Source organism: Rana temporaria, chromosome 1 (genome assembly GCF_905171775.1).
Source record: "Rana temporaria chromosome 1, aRanTem1.1, whole genome shotgun sequence".
Lineage (NCBI taxonomy): Eukaryota > Metazoa > Chordata > Amphibia > Anura > Ranidae > Rana > Rana temporaria.
Genome location: NC_053489.1, coordinates 353,971,406 through 353,996,953, shown reverse-complemented (window position 1 = coordinate 353,996,953; position 25,548 = coordinate 353,971,406). Strand labels below are relative to the sequence as shown.

Below are 25,548 nucleotides of genomic sequence, written 5' to 3'. Positions count from 1 at the left end.
CAGTATCCTACTCTGATACCATGGATTCCTCACTGCCTCCTAGTGGCCAGCCCGCTTGTAACGGGTATGTTTGCAGTTTTATGCTTTTCTGCCTGATTCAAGGGGGGGAGAGAGTAGGGCATTAGGGCACCAGCTGATTTCTGTCTTTCTCTTTTCTGTTTTCTTTTCTCACAGCCCTTCTAAGTCTGATCCACAATGTAGTTCCCATAAAGGGAGTGGATCCTCAAAATCACACCACCGGCAATCTTCCTCCAGGTCTAGCCATCGTAGATCCAGATCCGAACAGCGCAGTAAAGATCTTCCTCACCCTACCTAATCTCACTCTAGTAGGAGACCAGAAAATCATGCTGGGGGTGTAGGATGCCTGTTCCAGTAGACAAATCTCTCTATGAGCACTGCTTTTTTAAAGCTGCAGATGAGAGCGATGGTGCAGACCAGCGCCTGGAATCTATGGTATAGAAAAAAACAAATAGAAAAATTGCCACTGAGCAAACTGTTTAATATAGTTGCAATAAATTATATCCAACACTTGCATTACAGTAAATGAAGAGGTGCTCGTATAAGGTCGATATCCTAGCTGGTGCAAAATCCAGGGTCCTTTTGCATTTCCAGGAGTGTCCCAATTCCTGGCTATGAAAGCCGCAAGGTGCCGGAGTAAAAGCCGGCTGTGTCCGTTGGTAGAGATGGCGACTGTGTACTCGTAGAGCGAGCCATGACATCAGCTGGATCAGGTAAACACGGAGAAACACAACGTGTTTCAGAGCATGCGCGAGTATGGAATAGAGCAATTTATTGCAACTATATTAAACAGTTTGCCCAGTGGCGCTTTTTCTATTTGTTTTTTTCTATGTCAATCCTGAGCTGGCTTCACTCTTGAGAAGAGCTGCCTTGAGTTCAAACTTCAAATAGACTTTTAGCTATCACCATCTGCTTTAAAGATGCACCATCATTAACAATTGACTGGAAAACCTGCCCTGCTTTTGGACTTTCTTTATACATAATTTATTATCAATTTTATTTACTGTGATTCACTATGCAGGCACCCTGAGCGCTAGCATTTGCTGTTTTTTTGTTGGAATCTATGGTAAGGCGGGTTGTAAAAGAATATCTACAGGAAAGAGAGGCTCAACAGCCCCGTGATTCCACATCAGACCCATTATGCCCTTCATTGGGAAAAGGTTTAGTCCACAAGACATGGGAATCTTCCCAGCCAAGTCGCCACTCCGCTCCTATCTAAGACTGCGAATCAGATCCAGAAGATCCAGGAGTAGGCTTTGAATATGATTTAGTTCCTTCTTTAGTGAAAGCAGTAAGGGAAGCTCTGAATTGGGAAGACCCTGTTACTTCCCCCCAAAAACAGAGAACATTTTTCAAGCAGCTCAATAAGGAGCACCAATACTTTCCTTTTCTCTCTAAACTGGGTGACATTATATCTGATAAATGGAGCAAGGTGGATAAAAAAGAGCTCTATGCAATCAAAAGTTTTAAAGCTGTATCCTTTCAAGGAAGAGGAAGTAAGACACCTTGAGTCAGCTCCTTTGGTAAATGCAGCACTTATAAGATTAGTAAGATATGTAACTCTTCCCTTAGAAGATACTGTTTATTTTAAAGATCCCTTGGAAAGACGGATTGATTTGGATTTAAAGCGGATTTACCTGACAACAGGAATGGCATGCAAACCAATACTTGCTATAGCTGCAGTATCCAAAGCCATGGAAACCTGGTCTGACAATGTTGATGAGTCCCTAAGGCCTCGTACACACGACCGGATCTGTCCGCTGAAACTGGTCCGATGGACCAGTTTCAGCAGACATGTTCGGTCGTGTGTAGGCCCGACCGGACAATTGTCCAGCGGATCGGACAGTTTCCAGTGGACAAAAATATCTTAGCATGCTAAGAAACCTGTCCGCTGGAAACCTGTCCGTCGGACGTGTTCGGTCGTCTGTACAGACTCACCGGACACGTTCGACCGACCACCATCCCTCGCATGCGTCGTACTGATTCGACAAATGCGTGGAAACTTTGAACTTCCAGGGCCGCCCACGTCGCCGCGTCATCATCGCGGCGACGGCGCAGCCACGTCCCCGCGTATTGTTTACGCGCGGATTTCTGTCTGATGATGTGTACAACCATCAGACAGAAATCTCCGGGCGGACATGTCCGCTGAAAACGGTCCAGCGGACCATTTTCAGCGGACTGTCCGTCCATGTGTACGAGGCCTAAGAGGTATCTCCAGTTTACTGGTTAAGAGTTCTCCTATACAGGAGATCAGGCTGGCGTCCGCCTTTCTTGGGGAGGCTTCTATTGATGTCACCCGCTTGGGTTATGTTGACGGATTTTTCAGCAAGTCGTGCCTTATGACTCTGTCCATGGTTGGCGGATCCGGCTTCTAAACAAGCGTGGTGCCGAATTCCCTTTGAGGGAACTTCTCTTTTTGGCAACAAGCTTGATAGTGCCTTAAACCGGGCCACAGGTGGTAAGTCTGGTTTCCTCCCTCAAGACTGACGCCTACAGAATCAGAAACGCTAATTTCCAAGAAGACAAAATTCTGATCACGCTAGGGAAGCGCACAGTTACAGACCTGGTTGGGAGTTTTGAAGGTCCTGGAAATCCAGACAGTCCTCTTTCAAAAAACCCACAAAAGGTGGTTCATCCAGCAACCAGGATTCCACTAAGTCCTTTTGAGATTGGGCCCGCTCAGGTAGGCCAAATGGGGGCTCCTCTTCTCCAAATCCGGCATGTCTGGACTGCCGCAACCCGGGATTACTGGACCGTCAAGTTGTTCTCCTCGGGTCACACGTGGGTCTTCATCAGTACCCCAAGACTCAGATTCATTCCTACAACCCTTCCAGGTTCAGAAGAGAAAAGGCAGGTCCTGTTAGCTTACGTGAATTGTTTATTGGATCAAGGCGCAGCCATTGCTGTTCCAGAAGACAAACGCGGCAAAGGCATGTATTCTCCTCTGTTCATGATACAAAAGAAAAATGGCACATGGAAACCAGTCATAGACTAGACCCATCTCAATTTCTTTATACGGAAAGAAAAATTCAAAATTGAATTTTTACTTACAATTCAATAGTCAGTACATCCAGGAGACTGGTTGATTTCAATTGATCTAAAAGGCGCCTACTTTCGCATCCGGTGGCAGCTGACTTCCAGCAATTCCTCTGCATTGCGGTAGGCGAACAGCAACTGCAATTCATGTCTCTCCCCTTCGGTCTAACGATGTCACCTCATGTCACCTTGTGTATTCTCCTCTGTTCATGATACAAAAGAAAAACGGCACATGGAGACCAGTCATAGACTTGACCCATCTCAATTTCATCCAGAAAGAAAAATTCTAAATGGAATCTTTACTTACAATTCAGCAGTCAGTACATCCAGGAGACTGGTTGATTTCAATCGATCTAAAAGACGCCTACTTTCACGTTCTGGTGGCAAAGCACTTACAGCAATTCCTCCGCTTTGCGGTAGGCGAACAGCACCTGCAATTCACGTATCTCCACTTCGGTCTAACGACGTCACCTTGTGTATTTTCCAAGGTCCTATTGTGTTTTCCTATTTTTACACATTTGCTATTATCTGTTGTTGTTTTTCTCCGAGTCAAAGGGGTCCATCTCCACCACTATCTGGAGGACCTACTTCTCCTAGCTCAAGACAAAGATCAACTTTTAGAGCACAGGAGCCTAGTCGTTTCCACGCTGCAAGAATTTGGGTGGCTCCTACATTTAGAGAAGAGCCAACTAGAACCAATACAATCCCTTGTGTTTCTAGGGGCTCACTTCAATACATTGGAAGGCACTATCTCCCTGCCAGGAGAGAAGATTGGAGTAATTTGAGACAGAATACACGCAGCCCTCGCTTCGTCACACCTCTCCACTCTTCATTGCCTGAAGGTGATTGGCACGATGACAGCCACCATTCCTATGGTGAAGTGGGCTCAACAGTATACACGGCCCTTCCAAAAAGGGTTCCTTCAACAATAGGATTCCACCAGTCAAATCCAGCGCATGTACCTTACTCCAACCATGAGAGCATCCCTGCTTTGGTGGCTTCAAGGGAAAAGTCTGTGCAATTGTCATTCAATCGTCTCCATCTCATGGGTCACGATAACATCAGATGCCAGCAATCGGGACTGGGGCACTCACTGCCTTTCAGAAGTCGCTCAGGGCCGATGGAATTCCCCTTCTTGAGGGATTGTCTCCAACATACTGGAGCTGAGGGCCACTCCTGTCATTTCATCTAATAATGAATTCTTCATTAATGCTCAGGTTGGACAATACAACCGTGATAGCTTACGTAAGGAAGCAGGGCGGAACTCGCAGCTGGTCCCTGATACAGGAAGTGGAGCCAATAATGAGCTGGGCTCAGAACAACTTGTCCTACATCTCTGTGGTTTACATTCCAGGGATTCAGAATATACAGGCGGACTTCCTTTCTCGTGTTCAAATGAACGAGTGGTCTCTCCACAGAGAGGTGTTCGAATGTCTTCTGATCCTGGGAGTGTCTCCAGAGGTCGATCTATTTGCTTCCCCATGCAATCACAAAATGCACAAATACTCACGGATCAGTGGAGGTTTCAAAAAGCCTATGCCTTTACTCCGGTGATTCTCCAATTTCTCCGGAGGCTCAGAACAGAGAAGGTGGAAGTCATAGCAGTGATTCCTTTCTGGCCCAACAGGCCTTGGTTCCCTCTGTTGACACTTAATTAAGACCCAGTTCCCCTATCTATCAGACTGGAAGCTCTAGGTTGCCCTGAATAAGCTATTCCTACCCTTCTTAGTGCCAGAAGGAAGAGTACCAATAGGGTATATAAATGTATATGGTCCAGATTCACTGATCACGTCTTCCAGTCTGAATCCTTGTAACACCCCTACAGTTCAAGACATCCTTAGTTTTCTACAATCAGGACTTGACCTGTCTCTGGCAGTCAGCTCACTACGGGTGCAAGTATCAGCCATCTCGGCCTTCACAGGAGTTTCATGGGCAAATCATTCTCTTGTCCGTCAGTTCATCAAAATATCTATCAGGCTCAGGCCTCCGAGGAAACCTAGGTTCTCCAAATGGGACCTCCCTCTTGTTTTGGAGTTTCTCTCCAATCTCGGATCAAATCCTGACAGACCTCTTTCAACAAGAGACCTCTCACTCAAGACTACTTTCCTGGTAGCCGTGACTTCACCCAAAAGAGTGTCCGAAATTAGAAATTTTGGTTCAGAGGAGCCTTTTCTGACCTTTTTTCCGGACAGAGCAGTGTTGATTGCCATGTTAGGGTCAAACCCTAAAGTGACCTCAGTCTTCCATGAAAATCAAGAGATTGTGCTTCCCACTTTTAGGTCAACAGATAATCAGGATTTTCACCCTTTTTTGTCGTGGGCCACATTCTGAAACAATACCTGGAGGTCACGGCTCCCTTCAGACAAATCGGAATTTCTCTTTGTCCTTCTCCATTGTAAAAACAAAGGAATGATGGCTTCGGTTAGATCATTTTCTTCCTGGATTGTACAGACCATTCAAAGGGCGTGCAGGGCAAAGGGCTTGGCTCCTCCTGAGGCAGTGACGGCTCATGCGACTGAAAAACTGAAAATCATTTCCTATCAAATACTTACTGTAATTTTCCTTTCCTGATAGACTCCATGGCAGCAGGAGTTCCCTCCCAAATGTCTGGAGTAGGCTAGTTACAGAACATGGATAGCAGCCTAGAGCAAAGATTTATGGGAGAGGGGTCCTATTGGGTAGTTATGGAGGCAGGGCTAACCCACACGTTGCTGCCATGGAGTCTACCAGGAAAGGAAAATTACGGTAAGTATTTGATAGGAAATTTTCCGTTATACGGTTAGGGAACAAAACATCTAATCCAGTCTAAGAATAAGAGATATGTGCTATTAGAGGTATATCTGGTTCACACCATCAGACAAAGGACAGAGGTCAAAATGTTTATTTAACCACTTAAGACCTATTTTTTAAACTTGATGTTTACAAGTTAAAATCAGATTTTCCCTGGATCAACTCTACCTATAAATGTTAGTACCCAGTTATGTTATGTACATTTAGGAAAGTATGCAGGCTTTCCTTAAAGCAATCTACTGAGCTGGCCAGAACCACCTCTGGAGGGAGTCTATTCCACATTTTCATAGCTCTTACTGTGAAGAAACCTTTCCGTATTTGGAGATGAAGGCCCGGATTCACAGACAGCAGGCGCACATTACGCCGCTGCAGCGCATCCCCCCTGTGCGCTACGCCGACGCAGCACAGAGAGGCAAGCACTGCATTCAACAATAGAACATGGGATTTTTTAAAGGTGCAAGAAAACAAAATATCAAATAAATTATATATAGAAATATTTTTATTTTGAATAACAAAATAAAAAGTATGAATACAATTTATGGAGAGTACAAGTATTAAACATTACAGTATTACAGGACAGTAGGATGGAGAAGCATTCCCGACATGTTTCACCCATAAATCAGGCTTCTTCAAAGGGGAAACTGTCCAGCTAGTAGTACATGTCTTCTAAAATGAAACAACAAAGAAAAACAAATATATCAAAATCAGTTAAAACAAACATTATTCAATAACATTGTTTAAATTTTATGCATGCGCATCCCCGATCCCCAAAGCACAGCCACCTACCTGTCTTTCCTATAGTGGATCCCACCAATCACACCCCAGAGGACGACCAGTCATGTCCAAAACACCATAGAGTGTTGGGCGATCACAGGGGGAACAAAGGGACCAGCTATACGGTGTATCTATAGGTTATGAAGAATATGGATATGCAATAAGTGGACCATAGAAGGAAAAAAGGTCCACACTACATAGCAAATAGAAAAAGGAAAAAGCAAAAGGTAAACTTACATAGGCTAGTTCTACTTAAAGCCTAATTCCTGGGACAAAGGCTGTCAGCAAATTGCAGTGGACAAAAACATCCAAAAGCTGGATACAGAAAGAAACAAGGGAGAATATAAGATAAATAGCAAAATAGCAAATCAAGAGAAAAAGAGAATTTTTTAATGCACCATTTCTATTAAAAATCTCTCTTTTTCTCTTGATTTGGTATTTTGCTATTTTTATCTTATATTCTCCCACAGTTAGAACACACATTAGGGAATGCAGTTAACCCCTTGATCTCCCCCTAGTGTTAACCCCTTCCCTGCCAGTGACATTTACACAGTAATCAGTGCATTTTTATTTTACTAATCGCTGTATAAATGCCAATGGTCCCAAAAATGTGTCAAACGTGTCAGATATGTATAAAAAGTTAGATGCGCAACCCAAAAGGCAAAAATAAATGTGTAAAAACAACATATATATTAGATGCAAACAAAACACAAATGTGCCGCAATGAAAATATTAGTCCATAACAAGTGTCATTCTACATAAATCAGTAGAAGCTGAACCCTTCAGAAGATAAGGCGATTGCTCTATTCACCAAACATTTCCAAAGAAACAGCCAAAGAATGATTAAAGACCAGAGGGCCGCTTACCAGATCTGATGAATCTCAAATTATAGAGATCGTATAGGCACACACAGGAGGGATCACTCAGGCAGGGACGGTGTGTTCACACATTAATCCAATATCCGAATCCTCTCCTCCACCAGCAACTCTCCAAATGCTGCAGTATGCTTCGTAGAGTAAGTTTGCTCTTAGGGCATGTTATAGAAGGTAGAAAAAAAACTTCATGGTGCAGTACTATGATCAAGGTTTCTTTATTCCAAGCTGATAAGCAACTGACATCCAAGTGAACGGTTTTCAGTATATTCAAAAAGGACTCACATCCGTAGCTCAAGCCAGTCAGCTGGTGCATGGTGATGTCAGGTCCTGTAGCTCCCACTGAAGCGTTCCTCTGTATTAGGCATCAACTGTATTCGGAGCCTCCTTTCCCAGTCAATGCCTAATACGGAGAAATGCGTCAGTGGGAGCTACAGGACCTGACGTCACCACGCACCAGCTGACTGGCTTGAGTCACGGATATGAGTCCTTTTTGAATATACTGAAAACCGTTCACTTGGATGTCAGTTGCTTATCAGCTTGGAATAAAGAAACCTTGATCATAGTACTGCACCATGAAGTCTTCTTTCTACCTTCTATAACACTCCCTATGAGTGAACATTCCCTGGTAAGGGTTCTACGAAGCATACTGCAGCATTTGAAGAGGATTCGGATATTGGATGAATGTGTAAACACACTTGATTTGAGATCCATCAGAAATGGTAAGTGGCCCTCTGGTCTTTAATAATTCTTTGGCTGTTTCTTTGGAAATGTTTGGTGAATAGAGCAATCACCTTATCTTCTGAATGGTCCAGTTTCTATGGATTTATATGGAATGATACTTGTTATGACTAATATTTTCATTTACATATTTGTGGCACATTTGTGTTTTGTTTGCATCTAATATATATGTTGTTTTTACACATTTATTTTTGGTTGCGCATCTAACTTTGTATACATATCTACTAGTTGAATATTCAGGTTTTTTAGTTTCAGCACCTTTTCTTTTTTCTTTTCATAATATATGTATTTTAACATACATATATATGCACATTTGTTAGAGGGTTTAGCGCGGAAATTTCACCACACACACCAAAAGTGTCCGATATGTCCGCTATAATGTCGCAGTCCCGATAAAATTTGCAGATCGCCGCCATTACTAGTAAAAAAATAAAATAATAAAAATGCCATACATCTATCCTATTTTGTAGATGCTATAACTATTGCGCAAACCAATCAATATACGCCTTTTGTGATTTTTATTACCAAAAACATGTAGAAGAATACATATCGGCCTAAACTGAGAAAAAATGGACTATTTATTACAGCAAAAAGTTCAAAATATTGTGTTTTTTTTTCAAAATTGTCGCTCTTTTTTTATTTATAGCGCAAAAAATAAGAACCGCAAAGAAAGCTCTGTTTGTGGGAAAAAAAGGACGTACATTTTGTTTGGGTACAGCGTCGCACGAGTTAAAGCGACGTAGTGCAGGATGGTCATTGAGCAGCCAAATCTTCCGGGGGTGAAGTGGTTAAACTCTCCAGTATCTTCCCAGAAACGACAGAGCTCAATTCTTTTAGGATCCGTGGGTGTATGCCATCTGGTCCAGGTGCTTTATCCACCTTTATTCTTTCTAAATATTTCTGGACCATATCACTTTTGAGCCATTGTGGATCATTTGGGGCTTTGTCACTACCACCCCCATTATAAACATGAGCTCCCCCATGCTCCATTGTATACACAGAGCTGAAGAAAGTATTTAATAAATTAGCCTTCTCTATGTCCCCAGTCACCCACTCTAGATTATTTTGTAAAGGGCCTACATGCTCAGACCTGACCTTTTTACTATTAATATATTTGAATAATTTTTGGGGGTTTGTCCTACTATTTTTTGCAATCTGCCATTCGTTTTGAAATTTTGCATGCCTGATTTCCTTTTTTAATATTCTGTTATATTCTTTGTAGCATTTAAAGGATGATAGTGTCCCTTCATTTTATATTTTTTAAAGGCTATTTTCTTATTATTTATAGCCATTTTATCTTTGGCTGTGAGCCACATAGGTTTTATATTAAGCCTTTTAAACTTATTGCCCATGGGAATATACTTTGCAGTGAGTTTGCATACAGTCTTTTTGAAAGATTCCCATTTCTGTTCTGTGTCCATTGATGCCAATATTCCCTGCGTACACAGTATTCTGCGTACACACGGTCTGAATTTCCGACAACAAATGTTCGATGTGAGCTTTTGGTCGGAACTTCCGACCGTGTGTAGGCCCCATCGGACTTTTTCTGTTTGAATTTCCAACAGCAAACATTTGAGAGCTGGTCAGAAATTCCAATCGTCTGTATGCAATTCAGACACACAAAAAAATATGCATGCTCTGAATCAATTCAACGCATGCTCGGAATCATTGAACTTAATTTTTCTCAGCTCGTTGTAGTGTTGTACGTCTCCGTGTTCTTGACGGTTGGAATTTTGTGTGACCATGTGTATGCAACACAAGTTTGAGCCAAAATTCCGTCTGAAAAAAATCCACGGTTTTCTTGACGGAATTTCCGGTCGTGTGTACACGGCATATGTCTTGGAGAGCAGCCCTCATCCTTTGAAAATTTGCTCTCTTAAAGTTAAGTGTTTTTATCTTTCCTGTATGTGTTTGTTGCTTACAGCTAACATTAAATCAAATCATGTTATGGTCACTGCTGTTCTTTTATATGAATATTGGTAATAAGCTCTGCATGGTTTGAGATTACCAGGTCCAGCAGAGCGTCATTCCTAGTCAGCACCTCAAATAAACTGGACCATAAAATTGTCTTGTAATATGTTTATACATTTTTGCCCTTTAACTGTCCCAGCAGTGCCATTACTCGTCAATTTCCGGGTAGTTAAAATCCCCCATTATTATCACTGTCCCAACAATGGCAGCCCTTTCCATCTGTGCAAGGAGCTGAGTCTCCACCTCCTCATTAACACTGGGAGGTCTAACACAAACTCCAATGATAACCTTTGTAGTACACATACCCATTTACAGTTCCACCCATAATGCCTCAGACTCATCACACTCTCCATCAACTAGGTCCAGTTTCACTATGAGGTCACTTTTCACATGGAGACAGACACCACCACCCCTCCATTTTACCCTGTCATTCCGAAAGAGAGCATAGCCAGGAATATTAATAGTAAAGTAAGTATAGTTCCGCACTTATGGACACAAAGTAGGTTGCAGCCTCCCCTAATAAGTCCCCTACCTTCATAGAGTATATCTCCACTGGTGTAAGTGATGTGTAAAGGTGTGAGTATACCACCTAAAATCACTTTCCTTTAATACCATGCCATAAACTAGATTATGTGCAATAAAATAAACATTTCATATTAAAGCGCCCTAAAGCCTGTGATTTGTGATTAAAGCGGAGTTCCGGCCACAATTTCACTTTTTATATATAAATACCCCTGTAATACACAAGCTTAATGTATTCTAGTAAAGTTAGTCTGTAAACTAAGGTCTCGTTTTGTTAGGTTGTTACAGCATTTAGACACTTTATAAAATAGAAATTGACTGGGGCCATCTTAAGTGTGGGCATCATGAAGCCAGACTGTATGACTTCCTGGATTTTAGCCTTGCAGATCTCGCACATGCTCAGTGCAGCAGTGTAATAGGTTTCAGATCAGGTTTCAGCACCTGTGCTGTCCAAGTCACATGATTCTTTGAGACTGGGGAGTGCACAGACTCCTGGAAAGTTACACCCACTACATTCCCAGGAGTCTGTGCGGTGTAGGTTAGGAAGCTTAAGCACCTAGGTGCAGAAAGTGGGAAGATTAACTATTCTGCCTAGCAACAACACTTTGAAGGCATCTAAAAAAAACAAACAATTTTCTTAAAGGACTAATGACATTTTTTTAAAACTACTGATGTAATGTTATATTTATGGGTGGAACTCCACTTTAAGTCAAATATTGTGCACTATCCCCTTTGCCTGGAGGCGCACCTATTCCTTAAAGTCAAATTAATAAATAGTAATTCATATACTAAGAAACTAATAAATAAAGTGCATGTTCAATAAACCAATAATTCATATAAACTATGACGTGGACAGTCCAAAAATTCATAAGAAAAAAGGGATTCAAAGTAACCAGTGCTTGTGAATTCAAAGATATCCAGGTGACTTTTCGTGCTTCCCCTCCTGGGTCCCCACTCACCAGCTCCTCTCATCCCTGCAGGGGTATCTCACATATAGGGCGTGCAGTTTAAATCTGGATGGTCCCTCCAAATTGATCCAGCAGCTGATGGGCACTTATTGGCATGGTTTGTGGCACATTTGATGGGCCTGTGCTGATAACCAATGTGCTGATTATCAGCACAGACCCCCCCATTCCCCCCCCCCCCCTGACAGAGAGAGCCGCCAATCCGCACTCCCTGTCAGCGCAAACTGAGGAAAAACATTTACCGGCATTTCCTGGTTCTCGCTCAGCTGATCATGGGGTAAGGAGCCTCCTTTAGAGTCTACTTACTACGATTGGAGATGCAGTGTGTCAGACTGAAACACAACACCTCCAATCATCACGCTTTGCACCCCCACGGGAGCGCGCCGGCATGTTATCCTGCTGGACCTCATATGATGCCCAGTCAGGATGACATAACCACCGCCCGGCTGTCATTCTGCTATAGGCCCGGGCGGGAAGTGGTTAAAGGGGTTGTAAAGACAAAAATATTTCTCTTCCGTTCATAGATGGACACAGCCTTCTTTGACATTAGGGTTATGCTTCTTCCTACCAGGATATTTTAGGCAGAATTCTACAGCACTTAAGGTGTTAAAACCTTTCCTTCATGCCGCTCCTCCCAGGGGGCGTGGCTCCCCCAGGCATAACCCACACCCTGCTCTAGCAGCCTCAGTTTTTTTCTGCCTAACGACAGGAGAGTCAGGCGCTCTCTGGAGTCCTCGCTTTTATTATTTTTGTTCCTGAATTTTTTAATCCTGCGATTCTTCTATCAACAGCCGACTGGGTGACAGGCTGGGTCCTCAACCCTTGTAGTGCCCCCATGTTCGGCCTTCGAGCGTGTGCCGGCCCTTAGCTCAGCTTTGGGACGTCCACGACAGGCCCCGTTGCTCCAGGGGCGGCCGGGGAACTTCGGTTCTAGGGCACACATATGACCGGTCTTTTATGGCTTTGTCACAGTGTGTCTGGCCGACAGCCATGCCGTTCCCGGACGTTGGTTCTGTCTGGGATACCTCCAGCCGGGTAGTCGCAGGACGGGTAAGTAGTGGCCCCTTACTCAGGTAAGTGGTCTGGCTGGAATGTTTCCCTTGGGAGGTCGACTGAGGGTTTTTTCCCTGCTTTCCTCTCTCCCTTATTCCTCTCCCTCCTTCCCTTTTGGGTGACGGCTGTGAGGGTTTTTTTTTTTTTGGGGCTCATGTCACTGGACCCGTGGTGTAGCAGGGGCTTGTGTGTGTCACTGCAGGGTGCTGTGGTGTTCACTTCTGGGCCTTTACAGTGTGCTGTGTGGTGATTTTTTTGTATGACAGTTGCTGTGTCACTGTCTTTTTAAATCTGCGTCACGGCGGCCATTTTGCCGGAGCCACGCTTTATATAGCTTGGCGGCCATTTTCTTGTGGTCCTTTGCTGTTTTTTCAGCATTCAGCGGCCATTTTGCCTTTTTGTTTGGCCTCGTGTGACGGTTTCGGCAGTGGAAAAAGACCGCAAATCCGCCTGAGGAGACACAGACGCAGCGCTGCACGGCTTCTCAGCACTACAAGTCCTTCACAAACCGCGCTGCACCGGGAGGGTGGTGAGTCCCAGGGGCCCCCATACTCTGTTCTAGCGGCCAGGAGGTGACCAGTGTTTTTTTTTCCTGCTTTGGCAGTGGGGGTGACACGGCGCTGGCACTATGGAGCCTGAATCAGGTCCCTCATTCCTAACAATGCCTGAGTTAACCCTTAACGCCCCTTCCCCTGCCACATCTGTTGAGGCAATGTCGGCTGTCCTGGAGTCCTTTCTCACCAGGTTTGAAGCAGCTAGTGCCCGGATGGGGGGTAAAAAGCACCCCATCCCTGAGCCTGCTTCTGGGGATATCTCTGACACAGACCCTGATGATGCTATTGCTGCTTCTGGTTCTGTTGGGTCTGAGGATGCAGGCTTAACCAACATGGACAGTGAGGATGACTCTGCTGCAGAGTCGGCTACTGACAAGGAATTTGTTGGAGCTCTTATTTCTGCGGTGCGTGAGACTCTAAATATTGAGGATGTGGCGGAAACACCAGCAGTGTCGGTCCCTTTTGGGTTCAGCAAACCGCCACATACCGCCAAAGTGTTCCCTTGTGTTCCTTATTTGGACAATATGTTATACAAGGAATGGAATACACCGCAAAAGGTTTTTACTGTTCCTAAAAACTTTGCAACCCGTTACCCCCTTGAGGAGGACTTCTTGAAAAAGTGGGTCTCTCCTCCGTCAGTGGACCCTCCCGTGTCCAGACTGAGCAAGGCTACTACGTTGCCTGTGGAAGGGGCTCCTGCATTCAAGGACCCTGCTGATAGAAGAGTGGAGGCCGTGGCCCGCTCCCTATTCACGGTGGTGGGTTCGGCGCTTCCGAGTCCTCTAGGGACCTGGCTGAACAATTGGTTCAGGGTCAATAATTTCTCTGCGAGGCGGCCATGGATACGATACCTTTGCTTTCCAGGGCTTCCGTCTACGCAGTGGTTCTGCGCCGCCTTGTGTGGCTGAAATGCTGGTCGTCTGACCAGTCCTCTAAAAAGGCTTTGGTGGATTTGCCCTTTAAGGGCGAACGGCTTTTTGGGGCATCCCTGGATGACATCATAAAGGATGCCATGGGTGGTAAGAGCACGTTGCTCCCACAGTCTGGGAGGGGTAAGGAACCTCACCGCAAGCAAGGCCCTACCTTTACTACCCCTAAGCGTTTTTTTTGTGCGCCCAGCACAGCGGGAAAGGGTCCGCAAGGTGCTAAAGCCCCCGCTGCAGGGCAGAAGAGCACTTGGTTCCGCAAGCCCAACAAGCCTGCGGACAAGCCTGCTTCCGCATGAAGGTCTGCCCCCGCCCGGGTCTCGGGTGGGGGGGCGACTTCGCGGATTGGTGGAAGTCTCTTCTATCCGACCGTTGGGTTTGCGAGGTGGTTGCCTCGGGGTACAAGATAGAATTTCTCTCTTGTCCCCCAAACAGATTTTTTCCCTCCAACCTCCAGCTTCCTCCGGATCGTCGGCTAGCCCTGTCCGGGGCTGTCCAGGATCTTCTGGACAGGGGGGTGATTGTGCCGGTTCCCTCGCAGGAACGGTTTCAGGGGTTTTACTCCAATCTGTTCGTGGTCCCCAAGAAGGTAGGGGTTCGCCCTATCCTGGACCTAAAGGCCCTCAACTCCTTTGTCAAGGTGCAAAGATTCAGGATGGAGTCGGTCCGATCGATCGTAGCGGCCCTCCACCAGGGGGACTTCATGGCATCCTTGGACATCATGGACGCATACCTGCATGTTCCCATTTGCACGAGACACCAAAGGTATCTGCGCTTTGCGATCGGAGAGGACCACTTTCAATTTGTGGCCCTCCCGTTCAGTCTGGCTTTGGCACCACAGGTTTTCACCAAGGTGCTCGCCCCGATCCTGGCCTTGCTGAGGCAGCGAGGGATCGCTATCGTGGGATATCTGGACGACCTTTTCTGAGAGCTTCCTCAGGCTCAGAGTTAGAGGAGGATGTGTCTATCACGTGTCAGACTCTCCAAGAGTTTGGCTGGCTTCTGAATCTCCGAAAGTCAGTGTTGGTTCCGTCCCAGCGACTGGAACACCTGGGTCTGGTCTTGGATTCGGTGGAGGCGAGAGTGTTCCTCCCGACGGAAAGACTGAAGACCCTGCAATCTGCGGTAAGACAGTTGTCGACCCGCAGGTGGTCATCCCTTCGCTTCTGCATGAGAGTTCTGGGCCTGATGGTAGCCTCCTTCGAGGCGGTTCCGTATGCCCAATTCCATACCAGGGTACTACAGAAAGAGATTCTGTCACATTGGGACAAGGTCCCATCTTCTCTGGATCACCAGGTTCGGTTGAGCCATCTGGCCAAGTCTTCCCTGGTGTGGTGGCTGACGTCTCCGGTGCTTCGGTCCGGGAAGTCTTTTCTTCCGTGCCACTGGACAGTGGTCACGACGGATGCCAGCCTCTTCGGCTGGGGGGGCGTTTGGGGCACCCAGTCTGCCCAGGGGCGCTGGACTCGGGAGGAGTCCCGCCTGCCGATCAATATTCTGGAGCTCCGAGCAATCAAGCTGTGCCTTGCCAGGTGGTCCCTGGAGCTGCAGGGTCATCCTGTCAGGATCCAGCCCGACAACGCCACAGCCGTGGCGTACGTCAATCATCAGGGCGGCACAAGGAGCTCGGCTGCAGCGACAGAGGTCGCACACATACTTCGGTGGGCCGAAAGGTCCGTTCCGGCTCTGTCGGCCGTGTACATTCCGGGAGTTCAGAATTGGCAAGCCGACTTCGTAAGTCGCACGACTCTGGATCAAGGGGAGTGGTCTCTCCACCCAGAGGTGTTTCAGAGCCTGTGCCAAAAATGGGGCACTCCAGACGTGGACCTTCTGGCGTCCCGTCTCAATCGAAAGGTGCCACGGTTCGTGGCCAGGTCAAAAGACCCGTGGGCGGACGCGTTGGTGGCTCTTTGGGGTCACTATCGCCTGATTTACGCCTTCCCTCCTCTAAAGCTCATCCCTCGCCTGCTGCGCAGGGTGGAAGCCGAAGGGATTCTGACAATCCTGATCGCCCCGGACTGGCCGCATCGCTCTTGGTACACGGACCTGGTACGTCTGGTGGCAGACGCCCCCTGGCGTCTACCCCTGAAAGAAGATCTCCTGTCTCAGGGTCCGATCTTCCATCCTGCTTTACGGTCACTGGCTTTAACGGCGTGGCTGTTGAGAGCCAGGTACTGAAGGCTGGGGCCTGTCGGGCCCGGTGATCTCTACCATGCTGCATGCACGGAAGTCCACTTCTCGGAAAATTTACCATCGTACATGGAAAGCATACATCTTTATGCGTGAGGAGATGAAGTGGCACCCCCGTACATACGTGGTGTCCCGGATCCTGCTGTTCCTGCAGCGGGGAGTGGACCAGGCTCTTGCCTTGAGCACGATCAAGAGTCAGATTTCTGCTCTGGCTGTTTATTTTCAACGTCCCTTGGCGGCGCACTCCTTGATTCGCACGTTTGTGCAGGGGGTCCGCCATGTGGCCCCTCCGGTGCGCCCTCCACTGCCTTCATGGGACTTGAATTTGGTCCTCTCGGCACTTCAGCGTGCCCCCTTTGAGGACATTCGGAAGATCCCTTTGCTGACTCTGTCACAGAAGGGGGTCTTTCTGGTAGCTATTACCTCTATCAGACGGGTGTCTGAACTGGCGGCCTTGTCCTGCAAGGCCCCCTACTTGGTCATCCATCAGGATAAGGCGGTGCTGCGCCCGCAGCCCTCTTTTCTTCCAAAGGTCGTTTCGGCCTTTCACATTACCGAGGACATTGTTCTTCCATCCTTATGTTCTCAGCCGAAGAACCCGAAGGAGGCCACTTTACATTCTCTGGATGTGGTTCGGGCCCTTCGAGTTTACTTGTCGGCGACGGCTCCATTCCGGAAGTCGGACTCACTGTTCGTGTCAGTGTCCGGTCCCAGTAAGGGCCTGGCAGTCTCGTCGTCCACCATTTCCAGGTGGATCCGACAGGTTGTGCTTCAGGCCTATGCCCTGAAGGGGCGGGCGCCTCCTTTTCGGGTCACGGCGCATTCGACCAGGGCGATCGGGGCCTCATGGGCTTTCCGACATCAAGCCTCTGTGTTACAGGTGTGTAAGGCAGCGACCTGATCGTCGTTCCACACTTTTTCAAAGTTTTATAAGGTGGATGTGAGTGCATCTTCTGATGCCTCCTTCGGCCGCAGGGTGTTACAGGCGGCAGTTTAAGGTTGAGTAACTCCGGTTTTGTTTGGGGTGTAACCTGGTTTGCTGTGTTATTTTTCCCACCCCTCTAAATTTTTTGACACTGCTTGGGGACGTCCCTAATGTCAAAGAAGGCTGTGTCCGTCTATGAACGGAAGAGAAAATGGGATTTTTGTACTCACCGTAAAATCCATTTCTCTGCGTTCATAGACGGACACAGCACCCACCCCTCCTTTGTTTGTACTGCTTGTTACGAACTGAGGCTGCTAGAGCAGGGTGTGGGTTATGCCTGGGGAAGCCACGCCCCCTGGGAGGAGCGGCATGAAGGAAAGGTTTTAACACCTTAAGTGCTGTAGAATTCTGCCTAAAATCTCCTGGTAGGAAGAAGCATAACCCTAATGTCAAAGAAGGCTGTGTCCGTCTATGAACGCAGAGAAATGGAGTACAAAAATCCTATTTTTCCTCTTAAATTAAAGTCTGACAGTAGCTGATAAAGTAAAAAGTAATGTTTTGCATTATAACTAGTTTGATACCTATTGTTGAAATCGAGCTGTTTTATTCACCTCCGTCACTCCTGAATCCTTATTCTCACTGACTTCCTGGTTTGCGGTGTGCATTCATTCTTGCTACATCACGGCCTAATGGGAACTACAGTTCCCATTGGGCTTAGCCTCCATGCCTGTGAGGGATAAGAGAGCATCTTCACGCAGGGCTGTAGTCATAGGGAGGGGGTGAGCACATTCTGCTTTCCACCATGCAAAACGGCTCAGATGCTGGTGGAAAGCAAGAAGAGGAGTGACAGGAAATGGCATTTTCAAACCTGGATTACTGTATTTTGGAGGTTAAAAGGAAAAACGAGGTAAGTGATATTTAAATGCTCTAGCTTACAGCAATCAATTGATCTAATAAAAAACGAACCTTTAGTGTTCCTTTAAATGAGGCATGTCACTACCGAGAGCAAAAGAGTTATGACCTGTTATCACATGCCTCAATCCCTAAATTACTTTAAATGTAAAAGGAAACAGTGGTCATGGGACTTTAAATGAGGCATGTCACTACCGAGAGTCAAAATAACATGAAGTAAATAGTATAGAGAGTTTATTACAGTCCAAGAATAAATCTACATAATAACAGAAAAACACAGTACATGGTAATAAATCACAAAGAAATCATAAAAACCAGATGACATATAAAAAGCACATATTAGAACACCATCATGTGAGAGGCATTGCAACTGCAGTCTATTCCATGGAACCACACCCATTAGTGTGTACGCAAGCTGTCACGCAATTTCTCTCCCTCCCTTTGGGAACCGGGCTAATTTCCAGCTGCCTAACATTCCTTATACTGTACTCCTGATGAGTGAACATGTTCCACGAAACTCGTCGAGTTCCATTGCGATTTTTATGTCAGCTGGTTTTTATGACTTTTTTGTGATCCATGTTTTTCTGCAATTATGTAGATTTATTCTTGGATTGTAATAAACTTTCTGTACTATTTACTTCATGTTATTTTAAATCTGGGTAATGACATGCCTCATTTAAAGTCCCATGACCACTGTTTCCTTTTACATTAAAAGTAATTTAGGGATGGAGGCATGTCACGGTGGTGATAATAGGTCATATCTTTTGCTACCTCCACCCTTTAACAGTGTCCTCAGCCCCCACCTCACAACGCAAATCCCCTCCCCTTCACATAATTGTCCTCTGTCACCCCTTCACAGCCCCCCCCCCTACTTGAATCCCAGTTCCCTTTAAAGCCCCAATTCCTTGCACTCCAGTCCCATTTAGAGCTTGCAGCCCACCCTTACTTGCATCCCAGTCCCCTTCACAACCCCCTCCCCCCTTCCTTGCACCCCAGTCCCCTTCCCAGCCTATCTTACTTGCATCCCATACCCCTTCACAGCCCACCTTCCTTGTATACTGGTTCCCTTCACATCCCACCTTCCTTGAAAACTGGTCCCCTTCACAGCCCTCCTTCCTTGTATACTGGTCCCTTCACAGCCCCCCCCTCCTTCCTTGCAGCCCAGTTCTCTTTATGTGAATGCCCCTTCTCTTACATCACATTTCCCCTGTGAATCACAACCCTCCTCCAACCTTACCAATCCTACCTTACACAGCAGGTAGAAGGCAGAAGGCACATCATGCTTGGACATAGGGCAGGAGCTGCCCATGCCCTTTTCATATTAACAGGCAGGTGATTGGTTGCTAGGTCCATCCCACATCCAATCACGACTTGGTAACTTGAAAATTTGGGCAGCTCCTGTGCCTTCTGCCCTCTACCTGCTGTTAAAATGCTGTGGCCATGGTGGGGGAAGGAGGATATCATTCGGGAGAGGACACCCAGGCTGCTAAGTTATTTAGTTGCGTGACGTTGCTAATGGGGGCTTTCAGATTCCGATAAGCCCCCCCACTCGCAGACCCCAAAAACTACCAGCCAGGGTTGTCGGGAAGATGCCCTTGTCCTCATCAACATGGGGGCAAGATGCTTTGGAGCAGGGGGGCACAGAGCCACCCCTGCCCCAAAGCACCTATCCCCCTTGTTGAGGGCATGCGGCCTGGTATGGTTCAGGAAGGGGAGGGCTCGCTCATCCCCTTCCCTTTCTTGACCTGCCGGATAAGGGTCTGGTATCGATTTGGGGGGGGGGGCACGCAATTTTTTTTTACATTTTGGTGTAGGGGGGTCCCCTCTAAATCCATACTAGACCCGAAGGGCCTGGTATAGACCTGGGGGGAACCCCATGCCGTTTTTTTCCCGCGCATTTTTAAATTATTTTTTACATTCAGCTTTCAGTGGGGAAGCCCTCTGATGACTTGTCGGTTGTTAAGGACGGGGCGGCTGGTTTCCTGGTCCCCTCCTTAGCAACCAGCTATATGCAGTGTTTTTATAGTAAAAGACGCAGGTTTAAACACGCACTGCAAAACATGCCTGAAAAACGCATCAAGCACAGCTGCATAGATGTGAACCTAAACTTATCCAACACCCAATACCACCAGGGAGGCATCTGATCAGTCCTAAATTCATTCTATGGCAAGGACAATGATCCTGAACATACAGCTAAAGTCAGAAAACCCTACATTCAGCAAAAGGAAGAACAAGGATTCCTGGAAGAATTGGAATGCCCCCCACAGAGCTCTAATCTCAACATCAGTGAGTAAAACTGGGATTACATGTATTGACAGAAAAAAACTGAGACAGCCCAAATGTATAGAACTGTTTTGTTTCTCTAAATGTTTGCAACAACCTACCTGTCACATTCCTCAAACTTTCCAAGTATACCAAGGAGAACTAATTCTGTTTAAAAGACAAAGGGTTGACACCCTAGGCATTGATTTGATCTACATTTTCCTGTTTATGCACTTTGTAAGTTGTTGAAAATTAAAACTATTCATTGCTTTATTTTTGATAGCATTCTCACTTCACAGTAATTATTCATAAGTGCCTAAAACTTTTCTCCAGTACTGTATGAAAATAAGAAAATCAGATGATAGAGCATAGAAATGAAGATGACTTGCTTCCAGCTGTTTTTTATACCTGTAAACAACTGATCATTATAAAAATTGTTGAAGAAAGAAACTGAAATATACACATAACATTGCCTTCCACCTAGGACACATGTGTGGCCCTTCAAGCTCTGGCAGAATATGCAATCCTCTCCTATATTGGTGGTGTGAACCTCACAGTATCATTGGCATCAACCAACTTGGACTATCAGGAGACCTTTGAACTGCACAGGTTGAACAAGAAGATCCTACAGAAAGCTGTGGTAGGTTCAAAGCAGAAGATGGCAATACCCATTTTTTACTATGCTAATGTAGCAGTAATCCCGTAGGGGCTGCTAAGTGTTGTGGCCCACCTGTCAGCCTGCCCAGCCTGGCATTCACCTCTCAGACACTAAAAGACATAATACTGCCCATGTGTTTTGTTTTTATGTTTGATTGAGGGGTTTGAACTTGGATGGGGTAAAGGAAGTATTGGGTGGCCAATGGAATTTTGCAGAACTTGCCTGGGACGACTATATACACTCTGGTATATACACTTAATTTCTCCTCCTGCACGTCGCTTCCTCTCTAATCTTCACTCGTTTCTCCTCCTGCACATCGCTTCCTCTCTAATCTTTAGGCACAGCTAGCAGAAAGTGATGAGGCCTGACACTGGCTCAGCCAAGCCTTAGCAATTGCCTTTTGCAGGCAGGGACCACGGCCCCTATAGTGTAGCAAAATAGAAAGTCTCTGGTGCTAGCTGCCCTACATGTGGCTACTGAGCACAGTAAGCCCTGCTAGCCTTCATGGCTGCAGCTGCCTTTCTTCACTGCCCATGACACCACAGTCCACACCGCTGGTTCTGCACCCCTCCCAGACTGCAGTCCTCTCAAGTGTGCCTCACCAGTCCTCTCAGGCCTGTGCATGTCACTCACCAGCCCTAGCTGCGACCAGACTGGGGAGCTCCCTCAAGGCCCGGACAGCTAGCACTCCATCTCCAGCTCTTCCACCTGAACAACTCCTCCCCAGCTGGGCTGACCCTAGGTATTTAAGGAGGCCTGCCCCCTCCCAATTTAGGTTGTGGATTGGTCAGGGCTCAATAAAACACCCCCTCAGGCAGCTCCACCTCTCTTCTCGTCCTCTCTTTCCAGCAAGCTCTAGAAAGAAGAGGGAGGTCTCAGTGATGCTGCCTGTGAGTCACCAGCTGCTACCCTGAGCCACTCCCAGCCCAGATCAGATCAAAACAAACATACCTGGCTGCCAGCCAGGCCTGCCTAAAATGTACCTATCCTACCAAATCCTATCTTTAGCACCTACCTACCTAGAGGGTGCTACACTAAAATAAGGCTGCTCAATAAAGAGGTGGGTTATCACATCATAGTAATTAAGATTGCCTGTCTGACATTTAGGTTGTGCTACTCATATTCTTATAAATTAAACAGCTTTGTATGTTTGCAGATTCCCACTATCCCAACTGGATTGTTTGTCAGTGCAAAAGGAGAAGGTTGCTGCTTAATGCAGGTGGGATAAGAAAATAAGTAAAATTATTTTATTTCTATGTTTAACCATGAATTTAATCTTATCTGCTTATCTTTTAGGGCCAGTGTTTCCGTTAAATAGTAAATAAATTAGCATGTTATATGTTGAATACAAAAAAAGATGGTCATTCAAATACCTTTAAAAATTATACTGTGCATAGAGGTATTCTCAATGTTAATGTCCCTATATGGTGCCATGTATCATGTACACCTATGATCTGATTTAATTAACACCCCAAACATTCAGTTCATACATAAAATACACAGTAAATATAGATTAACTACATGTGTGCAATATATTGACACACACTGAGTAGTTTTATTTGTGTGATAATGAGATGATATTTGTAACATTTCTGCACATATATTCTATCTCTGCTGAGTTTTGTATGCAATAGAATGAATCATTCTCAAATGCAATGTTAAATGCGAGCATATCAGGAATACAATATGTTGGCAGTACATATGGTAATAGGAACTAATGCTCATTTTTGAATTCTGTACACAAGGTCACATTTCACATTGCACATCAGTAATGAGACTACAGTATGTTTTCCCAACAGATTACTGAGAAAGTTATGTATATACTTTACTCAGCCACATATAGCACTGCCCCCTAGGGGGTTATTGATAATGTATGTTCTTTTGTGCAGCCTTGACTCTGTGAACTTTCCAGCCTTCCTGACACTCTAGGTTCAGACATTTTATGTATACCTTTAAATAACACACTGACACAAAACAGACTGTTTTCGGCTCTCTCAGATATACTTAATTAAGAGAAGAGGCTTATTGAAGTGTATATCAGCCAAGCCCTGGATAACCAGCCAAGACATAGTTGAGGTAAACTCTTAGGACAGTTAAACAACAATTAGCAATAACAGATAAATGATACCAATATACAAGGTAACAAACAATATGCAAAATCGATTTCTTAATACTGTAAACAATACTACTGCTAAAAAGGAAAAACCGGGCTGGCCTATACCTTTTAGTCCTAATGAGAGATAAAGCAGTATAGGTACCAGAGACGTGTTCCCTTAAAGAGCAATAAGAGACAGTGTTCAGATTTCAAGGCCTTGCAGTTTTCTTCACTGGCAGTTGGAGCTCAGGGAGGCAAAGAATCCCTAAATATGGCAAAGTGATCAGCAATCAATGCAGGATTTTGGGCATGTGCCCTCTTACCAATGATGACCGTTACTGATTATTTGATAAACAATCCTAGACGATTCTTTGTGGTGCGAGCGGGCTGAGATGGCTGTCAATCTGCTGATTCAGTCGGTCATCTGATGCCAATGCTATCATCGATGCTACTGGGGTACCCCTGGTGTGGCAAGCGACGTCCGTCCGGCCTGTACTGGAACTGCGGATGCAGTGTGTTGTGTGGTAGGCCACAATCCTCCAACACAGCGGTGGACTGTTGCACACCTAATGGATCCCAGAAAGCAAGAGAGTGTGGGCCTGGTCGGCAGATCCCTTTTAAAGCTTCTCCCATAATTCTCCCCTGGAGCAGATGGATTGCTGGGAGGTGTAGTTCAGGGACAGTTCAACAGTTAAGCGATGGCGGCTCAGGAGAGTACAGTTCCCACAATGCTCTCCTCTAGGCTCAGAAGTATGATGCATGCAATGCGAGCCCATCACTAGGGGGATACAGAGACAATCTGGGAAAATAGAGGACAAGTCTGCAGTATCAGATAGCTGTAGTCCTCTCCCAGCTACACACAATTGGGAGTATAGATGTTGTTAACTTGATGTCAAATTGTATACATTCTGCCAGACCCTAAACCAGGGATCCTCAAACTACGGCCCTCCAGCTGTTCCGGAACTACACATCCCATGAGGCATTGTAAAACTCTGACATTCACAGACATGACGGGAATTGTAGTTCCTGAACAGCTGGAGGGCCATAGTTTAAAGACCCATGCTTGAACCCTGCCATACATGGACTGATATTCTGCTGAATCTTGACCCATGTGTAGTCATGTCTGTTCAACAGAAGCTAGTCGCTAGACCAGCTTCTGTCAAACGATCCTGCTGGAAAACTAGCATTCGGTCAGTACACTCAGCCAACGGACTGCAGCGCAGATCAGTTTGTTCTTAGGGCAGGAAAATCCTGCTGTCAGATTACAAAGACACAGCGGGGAGGATTTCCCCTTTGACTTCAAATGTGTAAATGGGCAATTCAGCTCAGTTTTTTTCATTAGCCAGCTTAGTGAACAACAAAAACTGAGTAATGTATGGCCAGCCTAACAACACATGGTTGTCGTTAAATTTCATTCTGCTAAAATATAGCTACTGTGTACGTCTGTGTATAGCTGGTTTTACACACACCCATATACAGGCGGTCACCTCCTTACAAACGACTCCTACTTACAAACAGAGGGAGACAACAGGAAGTGAGAGGAAATCAACCCCTAGGAAGCGAAATTCTCTCCTGTAAGGCCGCGTACACACGATCGGTTAAACCGATGAGAACGGTCTGACGGACCGTTTTCATCGGTCAAAACCGATCGTGTGTGGGCCCCATAGGTTATTTAACCTTCTGTTAAAAAAAAGCAAACTTGCTTTAAAATTTAACCAATGGATTGCTAACCGATAGGTGAAAACCGATCGTTAGTATGCAAAACCATCGGTTAAAAACCTGCGCATGCTCAGAATCAAGTCGACGCATGCTTGGAAGAATTGAACTTCGTTTTTTTCAGCACGTCGTTGTGTTTTACGTCACCGCGTTCTGACGCGATCGGTTATTTAACCTATGGTGTGTACGCGTGACGGACCATCAGTCAGCTTCATCGGTTAACCTAAGACAACTGTCCTTCAGACCATTTCATTGGATGGACGAGGCTTGAGAGTTAATTTTGGAAAAAGGTGTCTCCAGTCATGCTTTATCACCAATTCTTGTTTCCCTAATAACCCAAAATTGGGACAGAAAGTGAGGTGAAATCTTCTGAACAGGGGCACAGACAGCAAAACAAATGTTACAGGGGGGATAACCCTTCCCTATGCTATCCAAAAAGCTTAAAAAATTTTTTTTGGCTGGAGCTAGACTTACAAAATGTACCTGTTCCAACCTACAAACAGATTCAACTTAAGAACAAACCTACAGTCCCCTATCTTGTTTGTTACCCAGGGACTGCCTGTAATAT

At 45.8% G+C, this 25,548-nt stretch overlaps 1 protein-coding gene across 2 annotated transcripts in view; it reads left to right on the top strand.

Annotated features, from left to right (window-relative positions):
- Positions 1-25,548, top strand: part of CPAMD8 (C3 and PZP like alpha-2-macroglobulin domain containing 8) — a 307,162-nt gene that overhangs the window by 208,163 nt on the left and 73,451 nt on the right. For both annotated transcript variants that reach the window (XM_040321178.1, XM_040321172.1), the window contains exons 33-34: positions 20,996-21,151; positions 22,326-22,388. In XM_040321178.1, coding sequence (XP_040177112.1) covers positions 20,996-21,151; positions 22,326-22,388 — 219 coding nt within the window. The remainder of the gene's footprint in view (positions 1-20,995; positions 21,152-22,325; positions 22,389-25,548) is intronic.